The sequence below is a fragment of the Brassica napus genome, chromosome C7 (genome assembly GCF_020379485.1).
Source record: "Brassica napus cultivar Da-Ae chromosome C7, Da-Ae, whole genome shotgun sequence".
NCBI classification, from domain to species: domain Eukaryota; kingdom Viridiplantae; phylum Streptophyta; class Magnoliopsida; order Brassicales; family Brassicaceae; genus Brassica; species Brassica napus.
The window spans coordinates 6,516,676-6,542,980 of NC_063450.1; the positions used below are offsets into that span (position 1 = coordinate 6,516,676).

The 26,305-nt window shown below is 41.3% G+C and overlaps 1 protein-coding gene and 2 long non-coding RNA genes across 6 annotated transcripts; all 3 read left to right on the forward strand.

Annotated features, from left to right (window-relative positions):
• Positions 1–4,263: 4,263 nt before the first annotated feature.
• Positions 4,264–5,910, forward strand: LOC111202310. 4 transcript variants are annotated; one of them, XR_002655270.2, is made up of 6 exons: positions 4,264–4,513; positions 4,648–4,679; positions 4,761–4,800; positions 4,917–5,055; positions 5,191–5,641; positions 5,749–5,910. It is a non-coding gene; the product is annotated as an uncharacterized LOC111202310 (long non-coding RNA). The 4 variants fall into 4 exon arrangements; XR_002655269.2 differs by having other exon boundaries at positions 4,268–4,513; positions 4,624–4,679; XR_002655268.2 differs by having other exon boundaries at positions 4,272–4,513; positions 4,592–4,679.
• Positions 5,911–6,071: 161 nt separating this feature from the next.
• LOC106381490 lies at positions 6,072–6,833 on the forward strand. The gene is made up of 3 exons (XR_002655271.1): positions 6,072–6,168; positions 6,278–6,349; positions 6,438–6,833. It is a non-coding gene; the product is annotated as an uncharacterized LOC106381490 (long non-coding RNA).
• Positions 6,834–10,097: 3,264 nt separating this feature from the next.
• LOC106381489 (RNA demethylase ALKBH9B) lies at positions 10,098–12,504 on the forward strand. The gene is made up of 6 exons (XM_013821386.3): positions 10,098–10,351; positions 10,745–11,221; positions 11,294–11,379; positions 11,458–11,768; positions 11,845–11,916; positions 11,987–12,504. The coding sequence occupies exons 1-6, from the start codon at positions 10,201–10,203 to the stop codon at positions 12,291–12,293; spliced, it is 1,404 nt and encodes a 467-aa protein (XP_013676840.1). The 5' UTR covers positions 10,098–10,200; the 3' UTR covers positions 12,294–12,504.
• Positions 12,505–26,305: the final 13,801 nt, after the last annotated feature.

A 26,305-nucleotide genomic window follows, 5' to 3' on the forward strand; every position in this document is an offset into this window, starting at 1 on the left:
CGAGGACGGGATAAAGGAGGGCCTAACGGGCGAGTTGGACGGTGCGTTCGGTTTGGATGATAGATCGTTATAGTTGTTTCGTTGTGCGGGATCGTTTGTCCGAGGCCTGGAGTAACCTTTCTCGAAGACTTATCGTGTGAATCCTTTCCGGAGTTGCTACGAAACTCGATTTAGGTTCTAGCACTTCTCTTTTCTTTTGAATTTTATCTCTTTTTTCAAAGAGGACATTTCTTCGGAAGTTTTTTTTAAGTTGATTTTGTCGTAACTGATTTTAACCCCAACACCTAATATTTATAGTGTTTGCCATTGTTTGGCAGAACACCACGCTTTTACTTTATATTATTCACAGCAAACAATTTTAAGTTTTTTCAGTAGATTTTAAGAGAAGATCTCAGACTCCTTCCGAGCTTTGTATTGGAGCTCCATTGATTTCTTAACTCTATTATATGCATTCTATTCAGCTTATTATTATGATTTTTTTGATCATGTCTGAGTAGTTTCTCTTGTTATATTTAGAGTTAATTAGGGTTTTGATGGATTATCCAAAACTATAGATTTGCTAAGGTGAAATTAGAAGACATCCTTCATTAGAATTGTTATTACTGCTTTTGTTATAGATTAGCTAACAAAACCCTGATCTTAGTATTGTAGACAACTACAACAATAGATTCTCACCTGAATTGATTTTCTGAGCTAGGTTGCTAGAAACATGCGACAGCTGATCTAGGAAGACTAGTGAACTTATCAAATAAGATCATAAAACTGACCTAAGGTAGTATCAATCGACACTAGAAATGTAGTGTCGATTGACACTCGATTAGTGTTCACAAGCGAAAGCTGGAGCACTAGACTTAGACAATTTATTAGACTTGCATCGACATCTGGATATCTTTACATTAGAATTTGAGTTTTAGGATTGTCATTCACATATCCTTAGCTTCTATATCATTATAATCATGATTGCCTGAAACCCTAGATCTAGCTATTTGTTCTCATATTTACAAACCAACCAAACAACCAACTACTTTACTTATTATGCTTTAATATTCTATTGTGTAGCTTAATCGTGATTGCATTGAGTTTATCTTGTGCCCACACTCTATGTGGATTCGATCCCTAAGTACTACAACTCAACCTTTTATTTGAGAGAGTAAAGTTGCTCATAGGATAATTTAAGTGATATCAAATTTGGCGCCGTTGCCGAAGAGCATTGGATCGCCATTAGACTCAATTTATTTGATTTAGTCTAGGTTATTTTTCTTTTAGTTACAAACGAAAAAAAAAAATTCTTGTTTTCCAGGTGCATGCCCAGGCTTACTAGAAGAAACAAGGAGAAAAATCTTTTATTCTCATATCTTGTACGTTTGGAACGTTCAATCCGCAAAGAGCGACGCGCAGAATCGATCAACATCAACTCAACTTCGTCGACAGATACCTATGAGCGACCGACGATCGACACTTCTACCTGAACATTGATTAACATCAATCCGTGAGAAGACATGGTTGCGACTCTAGTGCTGATTCGGGACGAGAATGGAGACATGCATGACCAGGATGGTCAAAGGTCAGATGATGATCAAAGGGATGTAATCCATGATCCTGAAGCAGCTAATCCACAAGCTGCTAATGCTGAGAATGATGCAGCCAATGCTCAGGCTGTAGCTGAGGAGAATGTCCAGACCGCTCGACCCAGAACTTTGGGTGACTACAACCGTCCAAATAAATACTATGCCAATATATTAGTAAGCAATTAAAACATCATCACATTTTGAAACAGATAGTTACATGAATACAGATTTACACCTGATAGCTTTTCAATTTAATTATTTCCTATGTAGTGGCTACATGTCCCCCGAATACGCTAGAAGGGAAATTCTCGATGAAGTTAGATGTGTACAGTTTTGGGGTCTTGCTTCTTGAAATTAAAAGTGGCAAGAGGAATAAAGGATTCTACAATTCGGACCATGAATTTAATCTTCTATAATGTGTAAGCCTGAAACCTCTTAATTCGATTGTGTTTCATAGCCTGGATATATCGGGTATCGGTTTGGTTTGGTTCGGGTATGAGGTAGTTCGGGTAGGGGACATGAGGATCGATTTACTACTTGACCTATTTTTGGTTCGAGTTCCGTTCGGATAGTAAAACTAGGAACCGAAAATATTCAGAAAATTTTAGGTCTCATATGGTTCTGCTTCAGTTATTTTAGGTAGTTTGGGTAATTCGTGTTAAATATCGAGTATTTTGAGTAAATATTGAATGATCAGAATGGTTTGAGATAAAAAAAAATCTCGGATATTTCAAATTATTTTGGATATTTCAGATAGAAATATCCGAATACTTTTCGATACTTCGGATACTTTATAATAATTTAGTTTATTTTTTCAAATATTGTAAATATTTTAACTGATTTTTAAATTATAAAATATATTTAGTTATATTATATGTATATATTTTTATGTTTTTTTATATATTTGGGTACCCGTTCGTTTCTCGGTTTGGTTAGGTTATTTCAGATATAAAAGTATAAGAACAATACAGATATTTGAAGATTTCGGTCCGATTCTGGGTATTTTGGTTTGGTTCATGTTCGGATCTTCGGTTCCGTTTTTTTTCCCAAGGCCTACTTAAAATCTGATGTTATCGTTAAGAAAACATTCACCCTCTATGCATAGGTGTGGAGGTGTTTAGAAAGGAGGTAAATGTAGACACGGTCATCACAGATTCCTCGTCACCAACATTCAGGCAACGTGAAATCTTAAGGTTCTAAGTTTTTTGGGCTTTCAATTCAAAACGAATCGGTAGTAATGGAATATCCCAAGTCTCTTATATATTATTCAACTCCTTACATATTTTCAATGTGAGATATTTTCTCCAAAACCCTTCTTCGGGATAATGGTGTGTATAACTATTTCGACAGAATACACCATATAGTGATGTGTATAACCATTAATCTCCATATAATTCATCATACTCCTCTAAGATAATGATCTTTGTCTAGCTATCTCGAAAAAATTAAGCCTTCATTGGACTATCAAATCATGGGATGATCAGACCACTTTTCAGATCGGATTAATGGGTCAGAGTGTTGGCCCGCTCTGATACTATGCTAAGGGGGTGATTGGTAGAGGTTGTGGCTTTCTGTTTTTTTTGCTCTAGGATTTATGCTCTAAATTTTTAGCTTTAGTTTTAATTTATTTTGCTGTAGAAATTTTTCAGAGCACTGTATAAGATCTCTAGATAAAGTGCTTTCTAAAGCTAATATATTTTTTTTTATAATGTTTTGACTTTAGATTCATTTTTTAAAATAAAAACATGATTGCTTTAAAAAATGGATGTAGAAATAAAAAAGGCTGTGCACAACTCCTACAGCCTCAACCAATCACCCCCTAAGTTTTTTGGGATTTCAACTTAAAACCAATTGACGGTAAGTGGGGTACCCAAAGTTCTTTATATCTATACTATTTAAACACAAGAGATTTTTTTGTGGTCTCTTTGGTTTTTAATGTATTTACAAGTATGTCATTATCATTTAATTATAATATTTTACTTTCAATTGTGAATACTTATATCTACCTATCATTTAGGAAACTATTTATATCTACCAATAATTTAGAAAATTATAGATGCTATACAAACTGATTTCGTGGCTAAAATTGATTAATAAAGTAGTACATTATATATTACCTAATTAAGCGATACACGATATCCTGCCAAAAATAACTTAATGCATACGTTGATTATAAAAATAACAAATAGTATTACGATAGATGCTATACAATATAATTTGTTGAACGATCCTTTGGTCTGAGCCATTAATTAAGCAAGCTGAGAAATAATGCTAGGAGATAGATGAGATCATATGTTAACGTGTCTTTTAGATCAAGATAAGACTAGATTTTGACCCGCACGTCCGTGCATATATTTTTTTCATTTTATAAATGTATTTGATTTTATTACGATTGGTTTAAATATATAATTTATATTTTAGTGTTATATATTGTGTAACTCTATAATATTATTGTTTATATTTCTTATTCGATATCTATCTATTATTATAAACCTTTGTTTTTTTTTCTCACAGCGCGCTACGTCAGCATCCACCTAGGAAAGTTGAAGTTATTGGTGATGACACGTGTCCACTTTAATGAAACTTTGCGTTTCATTTATTTGTCATTGTTTTCGTTTGGGCTTTCGTTTATATTTGTTGTCTTTATGTTGCCTTATAAAGCCCATTTATAAAGTGTAAGTCAACTGCTTGAAACGTGTCGTTTTTTATTCTATGGTTTTATTTTTTGTTCTCCGCCTTTGCGTATCGTATCCCACTCTAGGGTTTCGATAGAGATGTTTCATCTTCTTCATACAGATCCATCAATCTGCCGGTTACAGATTCATCATCTTAAAGTCCTTATTAGATTCATCATCCAGTGTCGCATCTACTACCCCATACAGTGGCCTCAGCCTAAGAACGAAGAGATTCTTCTCGCCATGGAAGAAGTTGAGTTCGAAGAAAAGGTATATCTTCTCTTCTCTGTATTCTTTCATTGGAGTTTTCGTTTTAATTGGCGAAAATCAAATATTTGATCCCGTAAGATGAAATTTGGGTGATATTCATGAATGATAAGTTCTGGGTTTTGATGCCTCCGAAGCTGTCAATCTTCTCTACGGTGCCAAAACCTAGGTACACTCTATTCCATTAGAGCTTTTGAATTGTCCTTTTTATCTGTGGTTTAGGGGATATTTTTGTGTTTTGCGATTGCAGTCGAATCCGGAGAACAGTGTGGGGATCTTGACAATGGCAGGTAAGGAGTTAGAGTCTTGACTACGCCTACCTCTGCTGGTCTTGGCAAGATTCTGGCATGTATGCACAGTATGTCTCTACTCAAAAGAAAAAATTGTAATTGTTATTGTTTTGAAGGAGGCATCAATCTTACTGTCTTTTGAGCCCTCGATGTTGGAGAGTTTAATTTGACAACAGCAACCCAGATTGCTCAGCTTGCTCTTAAGCATTGCCAAAATAAGAATCAGCGCCAAAGGATTATTGTTTTCGCTGGAAGGTACTCGCTTTCTTGCCTATTTTTCTTTTTTAAAACTATCGAATTAGAAATAATTTATATTGTTAACAAAGTAATCTTCATTGGAAATTTCTCCTCCAATATGCTAAATCTGATGCAAAGAATGGAAACAAGCAGGGAGCATGGGAGGGGATGAGCCTCAACAGAGGAGAAGAACAGCTGAGGTGCAGTGACAACATCATTGGATTCCGCCTCCTCGAGAGTGGATCAAATGCAACACTGATGGGTCTTTTCTCGATGAAGAGCTCTAACTTTCTGGCCGTCATTCAAAGCCAGGCTCGAAGAGCAACCAAAGTGGTCCTCCTCCTACTTACCCCATGCCCGCTGTACCTTATCATCCACCTCCTTTTCCACCTATGTCGTATCCCACTGGTCCTGATTTTCCATATGCTCTTTATCCTCCTTACCTGATTCCTGGAGCTCCTGCTGCAGAGTCTGGCAACGAGAAGCCAGTGCAAGCCTCCCCTCTTAAATATGCCGCATGGAGCTGGACCTAGGGACTTTGTGAGACCTCCGTATATGGGGCAAGGTCATGGGTTCATGGTTGGTCCAGGTCCTGGCTTTCCCGGTAAGATGTTGATTCTCTGTCAAGGGACATGATGAGCATACGTGGCGTTAAGATAGAGGATAATAACTAAATTGCTGTATTTTTTTTTGTTTCTGCATTTGACATAGGTCCTGTGTACTACTTCCCGGTTCCACCCCCTGGAGCTATAAGAGGCTATCCTCCACGCTTTGGCCCGCACCCTGGTAAACAGGGTCCTCAAGCTCTGTCTCCTGAACAACTCGACTTAAAGGATAGAGTCATAAAACAAATAGAATATTACTTCAGGCAAGTTATGCGTTTGCATCTATATATTTTGTGATTTTGATACTATGTTGAGCTGACACCTTTGATGGAATGTCTCTGAGTATTTCCATGCCTTGAGTCCATCTTTGCTGGTTGGTAGAATATCACCTTACCTTTCTGTGCTCACCTTCCGTATATTTATTCCTTTTTTCAGTGACGAAAACCTTCAGAATGATCAGTACCTCATTTCCTTAATGGATGAACAAGGATGGGTTCCCATCAAAATCATAGCTGACTTCTAAAGGGTAAAACTCTAACACGAGCTTGTCTTGCTTTGCATTACGCTGTTTTGTCATTTGCATTTTACACAAATGTGTTGCTTTTAATTTTTGTATTCTTACTCTTGAATTACAGGTTAAGATGATGACCATGGATGTAGAGTTTATAGTCTATGCGTTGAGATTTTCTACTTCTGTTGAAGTGCAGGTCAGACTACCGTAAGTCATCTTGCTTCTTTTAGTAATAATCAGCGTTGGGGTTTTCTAATTCTGTTGAAATGCGGGTGCTTTTATAGGGTGACAAGATACGGAAGCGTGACGAGTGGTCTAAGTGGGTTCCTGCATCTAAAAGGTCGGCCTCTGAAGAGAAAATTGGAGGCAATGACAAAGATTTCCCAGAGAATGTAACAAGCAAAGATAACTTTAAAAACTCTTCAAAGCATACTGCATTCTTTTCTCGAGGGAGATCAAATGGTGGTCAACTAAGCTTGAAGCAGTTTCATTATGATGGACTAAGAGGGAGACAAACAAAGTAGCAGATCAATTAGCAACTACTAGGCCTTTAGACAATTCTTTTAAATTTCATTACCATGTATCACAATATATCACTAGTCTTCTTCATGAAGACCATGTACTCTTGATTGCATAGTAATAATAAACATAGAGGTTATAAAAAAAATTATATTTTTTAATTTGTGATATTAATACAGGATCGTAGAATGCTTTTACTGGAGATAAAAAAAAGGAAAATGATGTTTTTGAATCATAATGTTGGACTGAAGATATACTCAAAATTCACATAAATCCTTAAACTGATACATTAGGGTTTAATATTGTAACCGAAATATAAAATAAAAGATTAAGTTAGAAAGTATATAAAATTTTATTTTTAATAACAATGTAAATAACCTGATTGGTATTTTGAAAAGATAGTAATTGTAAAACAAAATGAAATTTAATTATAAAAATTAAACAAGTTGTGCATATCTATTGAGAATATCTTAATTATCTTTTTACACTGAGTTTTAATCCATAACTATATTTTAACTATAATTAGATTGCAATTTTTTTTTATGTTTATAGTTTAACAAATGATATAATAAATAGTAATATGTTTCATAGAGGTGTTACAAAAAAAACCATAGAAATTTTAGTGTATTTAACTCATACAACACTTTTAAAAGTTTTTTATTTGCTTCCTTATGAAATTTATTTTGGAATAAGTGATATAGTTTACTTATATTTTTTATAAATTCTTTTATTGTAGTAACAAATATATGATTTATAAAAAAGAAGAAATAGTAAAATTTGTAGTAAAAATAGTAAAAATTATAATTTAAAATAAACTGAAAATTTATTAAAATTTAAAATATATTTATATTGTTTCGTTCTTTTGGATACCCGCCCGTAGGGCGGGTCCGACCCTAGTTATTAATATATCGTGGTGTGTTTAATACAATTTACTTTATTATAAATTTTTATTACTTAGGAATTATTTTCCAGTTAGGTACAATAAAATAACAATTTGAATTAATCAAATAGAAAATCTCCTTCAAACTACGTTTTTTTAAATTTATACATTTTGCATATAAAATATTTTAAAATTTTATTTATTTATATTATAGAAAATATATATATATTTAAGATAATTTAAATTTACATGTTGTGTTTAAGAATATATACTTTAACCTATATCATTTTAGTACTTTACGGGATTTATAAGTAAAAACAATGTTTTGTTTAAATAATATAGCCCTATTATTTTTAATAAATTTTATACATAGTTTCATCTATCATATTATTTAGTAAATTTTACTGATATAGGATATTTTTTGGATGTTATGATATTAAGTTTTTTTTTTAATTAAGATTTCAAAATATTAGATTAGTTTAATTTTTACAACATATATAGTTTGTTTTTTCGTGGTGCATTTCAAAATGTAATTCTTTATTATCTATAATTTTATCTTTTGTAAAATTTTAAATATTATCATTTTGAGTTTGAATATTTATTTTCAAAATTGTATACTTTGTCAAGAAAATTTTAGAAAATAACACAACTATTTTTAAGTTTGGAAGATTACATGAATTTTGAATTTGTTTTTGTTACTATATTAATACATTAATTTATAAAAAAATATTTGAATTTTTGGTCATATTTTCTAAATTTTTCTCAACAGATTTTGTTATAATTATATTCAAAATATTTATACTGATGCACATGGCTCAAAATCATTTAATATACATATAATTATGGACAAAATGTGTGTCTTACTGCTTCTCCCTAGAAGTAGTTTGGCATGTCCATGTGTTTGATCTTACTTCTAGTCATCTCTTGCAGGGTCCGATTTCTTCTCTCGACCACATAGTTCTGTTGTGGTGTGTACGGAGCTGTAAGATGTCTCTTTAACCCCGAGTTCTCGCAGTAAGTATTAAATTCGTTAGAAACAAACTCCCCACCTATGTCTGTTCTAAAAACTTGAATCTTCTCTCTTGTCTATTGCTCTATTATGCTCCTTAGTTTCTTGAATTTCGCAAAAGCTTCACTCTTATCTTTTATCAGGATACTCCACATATATCTCGAGTAATCATCAATGAGTACAAAAGTATATTGCTTTCTGGCTGGGGTTATTGCACCACAAAGATCTCCGTGTATGAGTTGTAGCTTCTTAGTGGCTTGAAATTGTGTTGCTTGTGGAAATAATTTCCTGGTCTGTTTCCCCATCAAACATGATCGACACACCTCCTTTTCAATGCTCATATTTGGAAGCTCCTAGAACAAGTACTCATTGTATCATTGCCTCATCGTCTCGACATTCACATGCCCCAACCTTGCGTGGCACTTACTTGACTCACTCACCATGGCTAATTGTAACCTCGTGTCATCTTTTATTCCCATAAGTACTTTATAAAGACGATTCCTGGATCTATTTGCAGTGACAAGTAACCTTCCGTTCTGATCATGCATTGTTAGGTGTTCTCCCCTCATCAACTTGATCACCTCCCACACCTTTTTCGCTGTATCAAGTTCTCAAACTTGAAGTATGAGAGCCTCGGGTATGGATTGAAACAACAAGGCCGTAGCCATGTCTTTCTTATCACTTTCTGTCGGCTTTGTTTTGATTACCTCCCAAACTTTATGCACTATCAGCGTTATCTTCATTCTCATGGCACATACTGTGTAGTTGGTCAAGGTGAGCATCGGACACTGTATAGATAAAGGGCCTCCTCCGCCTTCTTTTCTTCCTGTCACTGGAATCACTTCTCCCATATCTTTTATGTGGCTCTGATACCACTTATTGTATCAACACCAAGATCACACACACACGAAATCACACACGATTGATAAGAACTAAACTTTTATTGCTTTAGAAAATAACTCAAAAGTAAAGCTTCTCAAACTCACAAACTCATAAGTTATGCAACACACTTTGCATCTCCTTATATAACACTTAACTTATCATAAACTCATTAGGAATAATACAACTAGCAATTTCCTAATCCTTTTAGCAAACCATATCTTAGTAGGATTACAAAACTTGCACCTTAAACTATTTCAAGCTTATCTCAGCACGCACTGTTGCTTACGCGTCTGGATAAACGCTCCATGGACCCTCACCGCGGCGAATTGGAATGGTGCGGTGACGTTATGCATAAAAACCTGTGCGGATACAACTCTAGTAGCTTTTGGTAAAGAAAAAAAAACTATTGATTATACCTAGTGTTCTAAATTTTTAAAATTAGGCTATTGATTAGAGTTCAAATGGGGAACGGATTCGTGTGGTTCGGGAGAGTTTCAGATTTCTGGCTCAGAACTCTTTTATCTTCAATCGTTTCCTCCGACCCAGTTAAACACGTAGCAATCCGAAACTAATGGGCCTTATAGAAATTAAATAGCCCATAGTTATCAAAACAGCTCATAAGCTTTATTCGGCGGCATCAAATTACCGAAACTACCCTTGACGGTCTCTTAGAATTACAACTGTGCCTTAAAAGCTATACAACTACTACACTGACAAAGGAAGAAGACGATTAGATTCGTAAATCGAGCGAAAGCCGATGGAAGACGACCCTTTCCTCCAGAAGTTCCAGCCATCGGAACTCAAGATCGCGTCGGAGTTCTTGACGAATTGCCTTCCTTTCTTGTCTAGAGATCTCTGCAAAGACTGCGTCAACGTTCTCTCCGATCGAATCCGCTCTCTTGACCCAGGTATAGAGCGATGTTTTACTAAATTGAACTTTAGGGTTTTCATAATTGGAACGAATAGGTGGTTACAGAGTAGCGTGGATCTGTTTGCCTTCAAAGTTATCGACTTTAGGGTTTATACAACGATGGGACAAAGTTAATGGAACCAGAAGGAGCATTAGGGTTTTGATAATTGGAAGGCGAGAGAGTAGCGTAGATCTGTTTAACCTTCAAAAAAGCTATCGCCTTTAGGGTTTATACAACGATTTGCTTATGAGGAAAACTGTTTCGTTGGTGTAGAACATTTGGTAGTGTGTACTGTAGATCTGTTGTTGGGAATCAAATGCGTGTTTAACCTTCATAAAGTTATTGGCTCGAGGGTTTATGCTAAAGAGAAATCGTGTTTCGTTTGTGTAGAACATTGTAGTAAAGTTGGTGGAGAAGGTAATAGCAAAGCTGGTTTGGAATCAGAAGGAACTAGTAACATAGAGACTGAAATTTCATTTGGAACCTTGTCTGAAGTTCTTGGTAGTGTACTGCCATCTCGACAAGCTGCTGAAACAGCAAGCCCTAGAATGTCTTGGGCTGATATGAGTCAAGAAGATGAGTTTGAGGAGGAGGACGAAGAGGAGGAGAGTAGGAAAGCTATTGATGCGAGTCCGATGAAGACTCCAGAGAAGCCTAAGTTATCAAGAGAGCAAAGAGAGGATCTCAGGCTGAAGAACGTGAAGAGAAAGAAAGATTTCATTTGCTTGGAGAGATTTAAGGGAAAGCTCGTTAACGTAGTTGATGGGCTTGAGTTGCACACTGGTGTTTTCAGCGCAGTGGAGCAGAAAAGGATTGTTGATAAAGTGTATGAACTTGAAGAGAGAGGACGCAAAGGAGAACTTAGAGGTAAGCTTCTTGTTTTTCAAATCGGAATTACTTATCTTATTCAATTTGAGTCTGATTCTTGTCTCTTTTTAGAGCGTACGTTTACTGCTCCACAGAAGTGGATGAGAGGCAAAGGACGTGTGACTATTCAATTCGGCTGTTGTTACAACTATGCTACAGTAAGTAACTCACTCTCTGCCATTTTCTATGTTTCATTTCTAACAAAGAATTTGTTGCCTTCTCTATATGTTTGATAGGATAGAGCTGGAAACCCACCGGGTATCCTTCAACGGGAAGAAGTGGATCCATTACCTTCTCTTTTCAAAGTGATCATCAGAAGGTTGATTAGATGGCATGTCCTGCCACCAACTTGTGTGCCCGATAGCTGCATTGTCAACATCTACGATGAAGGTGACTGTATACCTCCTCACATAGACAACCACGACTTTCTCCGTCCCTTCTGCACCATCTCGTTCCTCAGTGAATGCAACATCCTCTTTGGCTCAAACCTTAAAATAGAAGGTCCTGGTGAATTCTCCGGTTCATTCTCAGTACCGCTTCCTGTAGGGTAAGTACAGCTCTTTGAGACTTGACCCAATATCAAAAACTGTCCAAATAATCGGCTTTTGTGACATTTTTTTCAGATCGGTTCTGGTGTTAAATGGAAATGGAGCAGATGTAGCTAAACACTGTGTACCTGCAGTTCCCACAAAAAGGTTTGCATCCATTTATTACACATAGTAATAACCACTAAAGCTTCTTATTTGAGTCTTTTTTTGTCTACAGGATATCAATCACGTTTAGGAAAATGGATGAGTCTAAACGCCCGGTTTGGTTCACTCCAGAACCTGATTTGCAAAGAATCGAGCCACTGCCGTTGGACCTGAACCGGTCTGATTCTGCTGCAAGGTCCTCAGGATCAAGCAACAACCACAACGGTAGTAACAGAAGAGGAGGATATGGACGTAGAGGAGGAAACAATTACGAGACGAGAGGTTACTATAATCCCGAGAGAAGCAGTGAACAGTATGAGTCTAGAGAATGGTCATCAAGCCAGAGAAGAGGAAGGCCACGTCCGGGTAGAACCTCCTAAGGTTTATTATTATATACTTCCATTTCCGAAACATCATCGACAAATGAATATGTACAACATAACGTCCTATTTTCTTTTAAAGTCTATTCAAACATTTTTCCTCATTTAAAATTGTTTTTTTTTTTTTTCAATATTTTTGATCGTATTTAGTTTCTGAAACTGTGTAATATATTTTACAGTTTATAAATTACAATTTTATTTTGTGGTGCAAGTGTGAATTGGTTTGTGGTTTGTTTCGCTATAAACTTTATTTTCCTTGATGTGACTAAATTTTTCATTCTACTGTATGGTAATCGATAATTGATATGATCAGTAATCATTTTTCATCGAGATATTATATGTTTTTGTGAATATCGTTTCACTTAAAATTAACAGTTTTTAATATACTTTCACTAATCCAATTTTAAGAGTTGGGTCAAGAGCTCCGAAGGGTAAGGTAGCCAGACGAAAGCTTACAAAAAATAACACAGCTTCACAAGGCTAAATTAAAACAAAGCTAACCACGAACCTAAAAAGAAGTGGTAGAGGAGACATAACGATTTGATCTCGAAATAGAATTCAGCTTAAAGGCGATGATGTTTCTGATCATCGTCGATGAGAGCTTTTGGAGGCTGCGCCTGAGAAGAATGTACCCTTGAGGCCTTGAGTTTTGTTCCTTCCAAATAGAGTAAACACAAGCATGATAAAGTAGCTTGACATGAGATTGACATTACTATTTGTAGTGGGGTCTTTCAGCCATCTCACCCCCATCTTCAAAGAGCATCGGAGGGGAGAGGTGAAGCCTAGACATGAAGAAAGACCACACCCTGGAACTGAAAGGGCAATCAAAAAATAGATGTTGTCTATTTTCGTCTACCAAGTTGCACAGTACACCACATGTAGTTGTGGTGGAACGTTTTTCAATATTGCCCAAGTTGGGGCTAGGGGTGGCCGTTGTAATACTTATTTGGGTTCGGATCGAGTATTTAAGATTTTTGGATATTTCGGTATAAAGATATAGAATCCATTCGGTTATTTCTATATTTGGGTCGGGTTCGGGTATTTTAAGTTCGGGTTCAGTTATTTCGCGTCGGGTTTGGATATTTAGATTTTGAAGGAAAAAAAAAATTAAATTCTTCATTGTTTAAGTTTTTTGTAATTAAATATTTTTAACTTAACCGGTTTTCTAATTTTTAATAGATTAAACTATTAATAGGTTTGAAGATAAACGTTTAAAAATAAAAAGACACTAGTTTAATTGTTATTTTAAAATATTGGATGCAACTTTTGTTAATGTAAAAAACAAGACCTTGATATTGTAGAACCTAAAATCTATACTAAGTATTTGATAGTGATCGGGGTTTGATCTAGGGAAGACAAATGATGTAGGCAACGATATCTTTAGAATACAACGATGTTACACAGTTTCCAGTAGCTAAAAATGGACTTTATTGATGAATAAGATCGAATACAATGAGTTGAACTAGATCGAGTGATACAAATGAGATTCGTAAAGAAAGAATCTAAGATTGGGATGAGAACAAGGTCGATGTAAGTGTGTATCTCTCTCTCTAGGGTTTTCAACGTGTCCTTCTTCATGTCTGTTCTCCTTCCTTTATAGTAAGTCGGCCTCGTGATCTTCGTAATTTCTCCACGATCTCCGGGACTGCTCCGCGATCTCCGGGACCCCAGAGTCTTCGTTTTTGAGCTCGATTGCTTGCTATGGGCTTCAGTTCCTTACGGCCCATATCTTTGATCGCGGCCCATTAATGTATAGACCGAAATTGGGTCCAACATTTGTCCCCCAGTCTCTTTTGATTTGATCGAAAAGAATAAAGAGGCGATTAGTTATCACTTCGTGTTTTGTCGTTTGATAACCGATGCGATTTTGGTTTGATGGTTCTTGGAAAACCGTTGTTTGGCGCGTAAATTTCATTCTTTCTTTTCTTTTTTTTTTTAAAACGCGTAACGACTATATCAGCCGCCGCTAGGGCGAAACCTAGGTCATCATTATCTTTCTCGGGGATGCCGATAGAGCCGTTAGGTTGTTTATAAATACGTGAGGTTTTACGTTTCCACTTCAATTCTTTTTGCATCTTTCGTTTTACTTCTGCTCTTAAAATTTCCCGATCACCGAGCTTGAGATGTCTTCATCGTTCAGTTTCCCTCGTCTGACGACTACAACCGATGATCTCGAGGATCTTTATAAGACGTACGGGGTTGATTGCGCCGTCGTTCTCGATTTGGCCGGCACAACTGAGACTCCCGAAACTGTACGGGAAGGTTATTGTGGAGCCTATCTTTCTTTCTTTCACTCCTGTGGTCTTATCTTCCCGGTCCCGGAGCCGATACTTGAGATTCTGGCGGAGCTTGGGTTATCTCTTACTCAGATCCTCCCGAACTTTCTTAGGTATCTTATCGCCTTCTTGATTAGGGCTAAGGAGGAAGGTCTTTCTTTTGGCCTTAGTGAGTTCCGAGAGCTCGTTCTGGTGAAGCGGAACCAGCAGAACCCTGGTACCTTCCTTGTGTCTCCGCGCCCAGGTCGCCACATCATCGAGGACATCCCCTATCGCGATAAGAAGTGGCGCGAACAATTTTTCGTTTTCAAGATGGATCGAGCATCTATGGGTGAATTCGACTTCTCTCGGCTTCCTCGGAGTTGGGCCGAGAATATCGGTTAGTTTTCTTTTGTCTATGTGTCGATTTTTCTCTTTAGGAAATAGGTGACTCAACTTTTCATTTTTCTTTGATCGATTCAGCTCCTTCCGGAAGCTCTTCGATGTCAGACGGGATTCATGGTTTGATCAGGATTCTTCGGAGAGGTTATTCGAACTGGTCTTTGTTCGACCAAACTCGGATTCAAACCGTCTTTGCTATACCGGAGGGGATCAACAGGGACCCTCTAGTTGGGGGTTCTGAGGATGAGGCCGAACATTCCCAGGAAGTCATAGCGACTCCTTCCATTCAGGCCCAGTCTTCAGATCGATTAACTAGACAGCTCATGAGGAGGTCGTCATTCCGCACTTCCGGGTCTGCAGAGAGGCCGAACTTCTGGAAAATCTCCCTTTATCTCGATTCACGACTCCGGCGATGAAAACGCTTCGGAAGAGAGACGATCTCCTATCTCGTTGAGCCCTGGCTCGGAGGACGAGGCCGTTGCGGCGACTCGCAAGCGACGCCGGTCGTCGAAGGGTGCCTTTCCCGGCCCATCTCGTCCTAGGTTTGTTCCTGAGGGAGATGTGTCGCATCCCCGATCCTGAATAGGATCGTTGGGACGGCCATGGATCGAGGAAACGTACTAGCCAGTCTTAAGACATGAAGGCAGGCGTTCCATGGCCAAGAAAGAAGGTTAAGAACATAAGGAAACTTAGACTTAACCTTGTAAGAGCAAAGAGACAGCTAGGACGAGCAAGACAGTAGCTGGAAGAAGTTTGCGAGAAGCTCGACCAGCTCATCGGAGCTAGGCCAAGTTCACTCCAGCTCAACCACTACTAAGTTAGCTCCACTAGCTGGACTACTAGCTCACTCAGCTGAAGCAGCTGGGGGTCAGCTCATCTCAGCTAGACAGACTGTTCGGGTTTCGGGCCGATGGACCGAGTCCGGGTCAGTGGTGGGCTGTGAGGTCCAGCCATGAGGCCATGGACTGTTGGGTCTTTGGACAAGGCCGTGGGCTAAGTCTAGAAGGCTTGGGGCGTGGGTTGGGCTTGTGACCGACCCCAAACCCAATCAGAAAGGGGCGATGGGATGCAAGTGGCCAAAAGGGCACAACCTTTGGCCGATGGTGCCCATCCGCTAGCAAGTCGTGCCTGTTCGTGGGGCAAGACTTACCCCCTCATTTTCTATAAATATGGGGGCCCTCCTGTTGATTTCAGTATCCAATTCCAGAGTAAAATACTCAGAGAAAAACGTAGAGAGAGAGAAAGAGAGAGAGAGAGAGTTCCGGCCAAGTAAAGGCCGAGTTTAGGGTGGTTAGGTTTACGGCGACTCTGATCGTTTGTGAAGCAACCTCCGACCAAGATGGGAGATCAAGACAAGGAGAAGAACGTGGAGGACCCAGAGGTGGTTCAGAAGGTATGTGATGGGTCATGGCTCCATCAGACCGAACGGACGGTCCATGCGATCGCACCGCGGCTCTGTCGGTTCCTAAGTCCCATCCGGCTTCTCTTACTTGTTCTATCCGATCTCTTTCTGTTCTTTCTGTTTACACACGAAGGGTTGTGTTGGTTCAGTCCAAGGGACACGTCCCTAGGACGTGGCCATTCATAACCAAACCGCTAGCCTTGACACGGGTCGGCTATGCGGATGGTTCGAATCGCACCATGGACTGGGCGGTTGGGATAAACGGTTGGACATGTCCCAAAAGGCACGAGTTGCCAAAGGTCACGTGTTACCAAGGGTTGTGAGTTACCAAAGGTCATGAGTTACCAAAGGTTGTGAGATACCAAAGGGTGTAAGTAACCAAAGGGTACAAGTTGCCAAGGGTTACGAACATCAAGAGGTACGAGGACCAAGAGGTACGAGGATCAAGAGGTACGAGGACCAAGAGGTACCATGGACCGAAGGGGTGCATGTTCCAAACGGTGTCTATTGAGACAGGTTGTGTCCGATCCTTATGGACCAGTCTATGACTTACTAAGTCAAGACATGGTTCACGGTCTGTCGAAGCCAAGGAAGAGTCGCATGGTCCGATCGGTTGCTAAGCCTACCGGTTTGGGCTTGAGGCTTACTCGGCCATTTGGATCCAGGCCCAAGGCCGGATCAGGTAAGGAAGTCCGTGAGGCCATTGAGCCGGACTTCATGGACCGGTCGCACCTAGATTCTATCCGGTTAGACGGATTGGTCTTTGGGGATGATCCGGACCTGTTCGTGTGTTCTGCTTATCTATTCTGGACCGTCTATCTGATTCTAAGTCAAGGGGTGGTTGGTTGAATGACTTAGGATACGGTAGATGGGTTCATACCTTTTTTATTATTATATTGTCTGAGGTTTATCTATGTTCTAGGAACCAAGCCAAGCATTGTAGAATCGTTCAGATCTACTCTCGGTTATGATTAATGCTTATCTGGTTGTGGTTTCAGGAACTAAGGATGGTTCTGGTCAAGCCAAGGAGCCGTGAAGGCTCGGTCAGTGAGAGGCTGTGTAACGTGTGGTTAGATGATGCTAGGGATGAACTAGTGATTGGCTATGAAACTGTTAAGAAGTTGTGTATTGGATCTCATGTTTCTAAGTAATACAATTTACACACATTTATATTCCGCTGTGCAAATCTGTTCGTTTGTTTATGAACCTCATATTCGAATATGACTTAGTAAATAAAGGCTTAAGATGAATCAAACAAGCAAAGAAATTAATAAGTAAGCATTCGTATCCAGTTGGGTCGAGAGACCAGGAACGGGTCTTACAAGTTGGTATCAGAGCATGCTTGATTCTAGGATAGTTGGGTTATGTAGTCCACACACACACGCAGCCAGCTGATTAGGTCTCACGGTGAGGTTTGATTGTTTAGTCTAGGGATTATTCTGTTGTGTCTATGTTGAGTATATTTTGTACTAACAATGTTTGGAATCCTTAGGCTGGAAAAAGCAAATCGGGAAAGACCCGAAGGAGTAAGAAAACGGCTGGTCAATCTAGTCGAGGGGCTGCGGACGGAGCTGGTCTGTCCGAGTTACCAACCGATCAGGTTGAGACTAACACCGGAGGTATGTTACCGTCTGATCCAGCTAACCTTACCGGGACGCAACAGGACGGTCAGCAACATCAGGAAGGTGATGAAGAGGAAGTGGAATCCTCGAACGCTAACCGTGATGGTGACCAGCGTGAGGAAGTGGCCGATGGTACGGCTAATGCGCCCGCGGCACTGTCCAAGAAGGACTTAATAGAGGCCATGAAGGTGATGGGTAACCAGGTGGCGGCTATGACTCAACTATTCACGCCACTAGTGAATTCATCAGTTGGTCAAGCTACACCTGTAGCTACGGCTACACCTATTGCTACTGGTCCAGCTGTGGACGCGGTTGAGGTGATCGAGATCGATCCACCGGAAAAATCTGTAAGAAAGGTTGATTATCTGAGTCTGCTTCAACATCTATCCAGATTGGGTACGAAGCATTTCTCAGGTAGCACCGACCCCATTGTGGCAGACGAGTGGAGGAGTAGGATGCTCCGAAACTTTCAATCAACTCACTGTCCAGAGGATTACAGAAGAGACATTGCGGTTCACTTCCTAGAAGGGGACGCGCATAATTGGTGGCTTGCAGTGGACAAGCGCACCAATGGAAGTCTCGAAAGTTTTGCGGAGTTTGAAGTTGAGTTCAACCGCAAATACTTTCCTGCTGAGGCTTGGGACCGACTGGAAACTAAGTTTCTAGATTTGGTCCAAGGTCGCAGATCCGTACGGGAGTACGAAGAGGAGTTCAACCGACTCAGACGGTTCGTTGGAAGGGAGCTGGAGGATGAGGCAGTCCAGGTTCATAGGTTCATTTGAGGCCTAAGGCCGGAACTGAAAACCCACTGCTCAATCCGCACCTTCAACACCGTCGGAGAACTGGTTGAACGAGTGGCTTTGCTGGAGTCTAACTTGGCTGAAGAAGCTAAGCTTAAGGCTAAGCCACAGCCTGGCTCGTCGGGCAAGACAAACGATAAAAAGAGAAAGTGGGACCAGGTGGACGGAGGTAAGACCTCTGGGGGCCGACCTGAATGTTCCAAGTGTGGTAAGAATCATCCCGGTGAGTGCTGGAAGGCCATGGGGGCTTGTGTACGATGTGGCAGTATGGATCATATGATTCAAACTTGCACTCGTCCAAACCGATTCTCAGTCCAGTCCAGTGGCAGCGGCTCCGTGACTTGCTTCCTATGTGGCAAGACGGGACACTACAAGTCGGACTGTCCTAAGCTGCAAGGAGGACAAGGGAAGGGTCGTGGAGACACAGGCAAGTCGACCCAGAACAGGCCGACCACAACACCGAGGGTGTACGAGCTGTCCCGCGACGAAGGCGCATCTGGATCGTTTGATTCGATTTCTGGTAATTTCTAAATTTATCTTTTTACATTCAAGTAGAAATGCTTGGTCTGGAACCTAGAATGTCTAGGGGATTCTGATGGGGGTCTCTGATAGGAACCCTCATGGTTGGTGGTGTGGAAACCCACGTACTTTTCGACACAGGGGCTACGCATAGTTTTTTGAGTCCGGGACTGGTCGGAAAGGGTCTGTTCTGTCTGGACGCTGGAGATAATTTTGGGATAGTGAGGGCAGCCGGAGGGCAAGCCATGAACTCACTAGGTCTCGTGTCAAATATCCCAGTGTCAATTCAGGGAAAGGTATTCCCTGTGAATTTGGTCTGTGTCCACCTAAAGAATCGTGAAGTGATCTTAGGTATGGACTGGTTGGGAAAGTATCGGGCCACTCTCGATTTCCATAGAGGTCGTGTGCAATTGGAGACTGGGCTTCAACCGATCCAGTACCAATGTCTGTGTCCAGCTCAAGAGAAAGTGGTGGTTTCAGCAGTTCGAGCGATTCGGATGCTGGAACAGGGTTGTCAGTCCTTTTTGGCTACAATTACAACTACAGAGCCGGGCAGTTCTGTCTGTCTGAAAGACCTTTCAGAGGACTCGTTGGTGTCGAAGTTCCCAGATGTGTTCCAGTCGCCACAGGGTGTCCCCCCTGATAGGTCGGAACCATTTACGATTGAACTAGAGCCAGGGACAGCTCCGCTGTCCAAGAGTCCGTATCGAATGGCTCCAGCCGAGATGGCCGAGCTAAAGAAGCAATTAGAAGAATTGCTGGACAAGGGGTTCATACGGCCAAGTAGCTCCCCTTGGGGTGCACCAGTCCTCTTTGTGAAAAAGAAGGATGGTAGCATGCGTCTGTGCATCGACTATCGGGGGTTGAACAGGGTTACTGTGAAAAACAAGTACCCGTTGCCCAGGATAGACGAACTGTTGGATCAACTCAAAGGAGCCAAGTGGTTTTCTAAGATCGATTTGGCCTCAGGGTATCATCAGATTCCTTTGGAGCCAAATGATATTAGGAAGACGGCATTTAGGACCAGGTACGGTCATTACGAGTTCGTAGTGATGCCGTTCGGTCTGACCAATGCACCTGCTACATTCATGAAAATGATGAACAGCGTGTTCCAAGATTTCTTGGATGAGTTTGTGATCATCTTCATTGATGATATCCTAATTTATTCTAAGGATGAGGAATCTCATCGGAAACACTTGAGAGCCGTGCTGGAACGATTACGAGAACACAAACTTTATGCTACACTCAGTAAATGCAGTTTTTGGCAGAAGAGTATTGGGTTCCTCGGCCATATTGTGTCCGACCAAGGCATCTCAGTGGATCCAGAGAAGATCAGGGCAATCAAGGATTGGCCCCGACCACGCAGTGCCACGGAAGTCAGGAGCTTCTTAGGGCTGGCAGGTTACTATAGAAAGTTTGTGAAAGGATTCGCAAGCTTGGCACAGCCTATGACACGGTTGACTGGGAAGGACGTCAAGTTCACATGGTCTGAAGAGTGTGAGGGATGTTTCTCCGCACTTAAAGACATGTTGACTAGCACACCCGTCCTGGTTCTTCTGGAGGCTGATCAACCATATGTGGTTTATACGGACGCGTCTATCACTGGACTAGGTTGCGTATTGACCCAGCATGGGAAGGTCATCGCCTACGCGTCAAGGCAGTTAAGAAAACATGAGGGAAACTACCCCACCCATGATCTAGAAATGGCTGCGGTAGTATTCGCCTTAAAGATTTGGCGCTCATACTTGTATGGTGCCAAAGTTCAGATACATACGGACCATAAAAGTCTGAAGTATATTTTCACCCAGCCTGAGTTAAACTTAAGGCAGAGGAGGTGGATGGAATTCGTAGCTGACTACGATCTAGACATCACTTATTATCCGGGAAAAGCTAATCTGGTAGCAGACGCTTTGAGCCGGAGAAGGGTTGATGTATCGGCTGAACGAGAGGCGGACGACCTAGACGGTATGGTCCGAGCTCTACGGCTGAACGTGCTGACCAAGGCGACCGAATCATTAGGGTTGGAGGCGGTTAACCAAGCCGACCTGTTTACTCGAATTCGTTTAGCCCAAGGTCAGGACGAGAACCTCCAGAAGGTTGCTCAAAATGACAGGACGGAGTACCAGACTGCGAAGGATGGTACCATCCTAGTCAATGGTCGGATCAGTGTTCCTAATGATAGAAGTCTTAAGGAAGAGATTATGAGCGAAGCTCACAAGTCTAGGTTCTCGGTTCATCCTGGTGCTACCAAGATGTATCAAAACCTTAAGAAGTTCTATCATTGGATCCGTATGAAGGCAGATGTTGCCGAATGGGTGGCGAAGTGTTCCACTTGCCAACTCATTAAAGCAGAACATCAAGTGCCTAGTGGCTTACTACAAAACTTGCCTATTCCAGAATGGAAATGGGACCACATCACAATGGATTTTGTGACTGGTTTCCCTACCACCAGGAATAAGAAAGACGCGGTTTGGGTTGTGGTGGATCGCCTAACCAAATCAGCACACTTTCTGGCCATCCAGAAGACGGACGGTGTAACACCCCCGAACCGTCCTAGGCATAGGTCAACCCACCGGCCAACAATCAAACAAGAACATGACCGACGGACGACCCACACCAAGGGTTGGAGATGAAAGGCCAACCGGCCAGCCAACAATCAAACAAGAACATGACTGACCGTCCAACCCACGACCTCGACCAGTTCGTCCACTAACACGTCCCGCTGCGTCAAGGCACAAGGCTTGGCAACCCGTACCTAGAGTTAGCGTTTTCCGTTAGATCGAGGCCTAAAGCTTTTCAACCCGTACCACGACCTAACGTTGTGTTAGACCGGACTAGTCAAATATCAGAGTACTCATGAAGCGCATATAAAACAATTACTTTTATTGATTTAAGAAATATTCATACATTGAATAATTTAAGACTGGGCCCGGCCTAATGCCAAATCGAGTCAACATAACACAATTCACAATACCGTTTACAAAAGGCATGAAAATCTACACCGGCGGTCCTAACGTCCAGCACCATGCTATCCAATCATCCTTACCTAAAGCGACCTGCAAAAAGGACAACAGAGTTGGATGAGTAATCTAGTATTACTCAGTGAGCTGGCGGCCTCTACCCGCAACCTAGACTCTAACCCAGACAACCAAAATAACAATCAATCTAGCCCTAGCATGCAATATAAGCTAAGGCTAAGCAAACCGTTACTAAGTTAGACTTGGCCTCCTGCCATAATCTAACTTCAAGTAACGGGAACCTGCATTTAAACAAGTCAACAACCAATCCCTAGTTAACCATATATACGCTTGAGTTCAGTACTCATGTAGTGTTAGACACTTAGACTATACAAGTATCATGAGCCGGTCGACCAACAATCAAACAAGAACATGATCGGCCAACCAATGATACCGCATAGCTTTAATATCCACCACCCTTCACAAGCAATCCCTCAAACACATACAGGCCAACGTCAGGCCTACACTAACAAAATACACACAAGCCTAATCCGGTACCTAAACCAGACTTAGGACTTAATGTCAGAACCTGCAAGCAAACAATCAACAACCAAACACAATCACAATAATAACAAGATAGTAACTACCAATGACTCGATCTTACTCGTAACACCGTATATCGGTGCTACATTAACTCGAGGGTTCCATAACCCTCAACGACACACTAACACAACACTCTAACCTGGGCCCTGGTGACTTCGTGTTCATCCTCTCTATCGGCAATATCCTATCTCCCTACCACAAAGGCCAGAAGAAGGAACTTTCAACTGACCGCGGCCCATAGTCCTTCGGGTCACCGCGCGACAGTCCACAGTCCTTCGGGTCACTGCCACATTACACCGTCGTGTAATACTCAGCCATAGGACATGACCCCGTTCGTCTGAGTCTTCCCAATCCAGCGAATAAGGGGTTTCCTTGAACCCGCTGGGTACGAGGGCGAGGAAACACTAGTCCACCCCAAAACATGCCTAGCATGGGCGGGTTTCGCACCTGCTGTCGGCATAACACACACTCGACACAATTATCCCTAGGAAAGACCTAAGGGACAAGACTCCAACCCAAAACTAAACAATATATAGGAGTCTATGACAATATCAACCCAATACTCGTAGTCCAGCCTATATGGCATAGGACCCGTAGTATCAACATCACAACCAGGAGATCGGCCTATATGGCCAAAGATCCCCTAGACAACAACATTACCACAATCCCTGCACAAACAATAATCACTACCAAGCAATCATCACAAAGGCATGTCTAATCCATAACTAATCAACCAAGTAGTAAATAATCAAGACATGCATCTCATCTTAATCTCAATTCAACTATAATCGATCATCTTAGTCCTAGTCAGGTTATTATCTCAGTCTTAATTCCATTTCATCTCAGCATAGCCCGTGCTAAACTGAGACCGGTTTAATAAATAACCCTAAGGACTCTATCATGCAACAGTGTGAGCATTCTACTCTATATGAATACTCGATCTTCCCTAAGTTCCAAGTGGAACTCAAACAAACCAACTCACAGTGTTCTAGGCGAGAAGTAGCTGGTTGATCGGAGAGGACTTGGCCAAAACCCGAGATGAACGTCTTGACTGGACTGGACTGAACTGATCTCGACTTGGACAGAATCTCGGCTTCACCATGAAGAAACTGACAGGCCTCGACAAACTGATCTGGACTCGGACAGAACCTCCTTTAGCTTCTGGACAGTTCTTCGGACTTCCCGGCGGAGTATCGAGCAGAACTTCGACTGATCTGAACCCGTAGAACTGAACTAACTCCGGACAGCATCTCCACTTGATCATCAAAGGAACTGAGTGGCCTGGACGAATTCAGTTGGACAGAACCGTCCCTAGGCGCTGACTCGAAATCAGTAGAGAACTGACCTCGAAAACTCTCTAAAATTCTCGAAATAGCTCGGAATCACTTCCTTTCTTTTTCTACTTCTCTCTCACGTTTTTAACTTGGTTTGGACAGGTCTGGATGTGAAGAAATGAGCTGGGGTCGTGGGGTATTTATAGGAGACACCAGCCAATCAGCTTCAGGTTGGTGGCAGCCCGTGTGTCGCTTCGCATGGCTCCGGATGCATGCGCGGCGGCACCTCGTGCTCCACATGTCAGGCTGCATGTCCAGGACACATGCAGGACGCCACCACTCCTCCCACATGTCAGGATGCATGCCTGGAGTGCATGAAAGAAGCCACACCAGTACACACATGTCGATCAGCATGCTTCGGTTGCATACGCGGAGACACCTCGTGCTTGGTCGATCCACCTCGTGCTTCTACATGTCAGGCTGCATGTACAGCTTCCATGCACGGTGACACCTCGAGCTTCTGGAGACACTCAGGTTGTTAGATGCTTGACACCACGTTCTGAACCCATGCAACGAGCCACCTCGGGCTTCTCGGTCGGTTTACGCGATTTTTTTACCCTTCCGGCAAATTTCTGACCCGTGATCAATCCCGAATATTTTTCCGCTCCCGTTCTGATGCTCTAAATATTTTTAATAGACTCCAGATGAATTCTGATATCCTGTAAAAATATTTCCCGAGCCTCCGGCTTCCTCGAAGAATTCCATAATACCGAAATTAGGGTTTTCGCCCAATTTCAGGTTTTCCCGTCGTGCTTCGATCCCGTCGTGCTTGCTTCCCGTCGTGCTTAATTCCCGTCCTGCTTCCAACTTATGATGTCTCCAGAATAATATTTTACTGATATGAAGATTTTCCAAGAAAACTTCGTGATGAAGAAACGTCGGTCTTCAAAAACGTCGAGCTTCTAAACCGTCGTGCTTCCAAAATTGTTATGCTTCCAAAACGTCCGTCTGATCAATCTAAGACATCTTCTAACTATGGTCGAGCAACTTATTCGACTCATAGTTCACCCATGATCACTTCTTCGACCACCTCGTTCTTCGAAATTTCCCGATCGATCTCTACCGCCCACGATTCGACCACCACAAAGACACTCGACCATTCTCTCTTTTTTTTTTTTTTTTTTTTTTTTTTTTTTAACGGGTTTCTACATTCTCCCCCTCTTAATAGAATTCGTCCTCGAATTCTTAGTTGCGCAATTGCTCATCTTCGCGACATTCTCCACTCGTCTCCATAACCTCTTTACTCTGGCCACAATCGTTCCTTAAGTGTCCTCCTCAAGGCCTCCACAATCGTCTTCAGTTGAATGATCGCTGGATCATCTCTTACTGTTGCTCTGTCATAACACTCTGGTTCCCCATGATACGAACTTGTCCAGATTCCTCAAATCCTTCTCGATCTTCCTTTTCCCAAATACTGATGAAGTCCTTTCCCAACGAAGTCTTGTTTCCTCCCATCTGTCCAGTCCATACCACAGCCCAGTTCTCTGAATCTGTCTCTCCTCTTTCGCTTCGGGTTTGGGTTTGGCCTCGAACTCCCTCTACTTTAAGGTTTTCATCCCTTAAAGTTCCGATCAACGAACACACTTACTCGCTGCAATTCAAAAGAACACTTCACACACAAGTTAGTAGACAACTAATCCCAAAAGTCTACTAACAACAACCTAGCAATGCTAATCAAACAACCTAGCAATGCTAACCAGCAACCTAACAGTGCTAACCAGCAACCTATCAATTCTAGATTCCACTATCTCAATCGTAATTCCTTAAACAATAAATCTTATTGCTGGACGTGACCGGTTTCCCTAATGCCTTTTGTGACTCATTTTGACTCGATAAATATTTAAAACCGATTAAATCATGAGTTCCGGAAGCATGGACGAAACCATGCTCTGATACCACCTTTGTAACACCCCCGAACCGTCCTAGGCATAGGTCAACCCACCGGCCAACAATCAAACAAGAACATGACCGACGGACGACCCACACCAAGGGTTGGAGATGAAAGGCCAACCGGCCAGCCAACAATCAAACAAGAACATGACTGACCGTCCAACCCAACACCATGGTCCGGAAGCGCTACGTGACGGGTTAGGGACGATCCGGCCAGAGTCACAAAAT

Bases quoted from the DNA above. Each gene is read 5' to 3' on its own strand.
- LOC106381489 (XM_013821386.3), top strand. From the start codon at position 10,201: ATGGAAGACGACCCTTTCCTCCAGAAGTTCCAGCCATCGGAACTCAAG. The intron at 10,352-10,744 runs GTATAGAGCGAT...TCGTTTGTGTAG, and splicing joins AATCCGCTCTCTTGACCCAG to AACATTGTAGTAAAGTTGGT. The intron at 11,917-11,986 runs GTTTGCATCCAT...TTTTGTCTACAG, and splicing joins CCTGCAGTTCCCACAAAAAG to GATATCAATCACGTTTAGGA.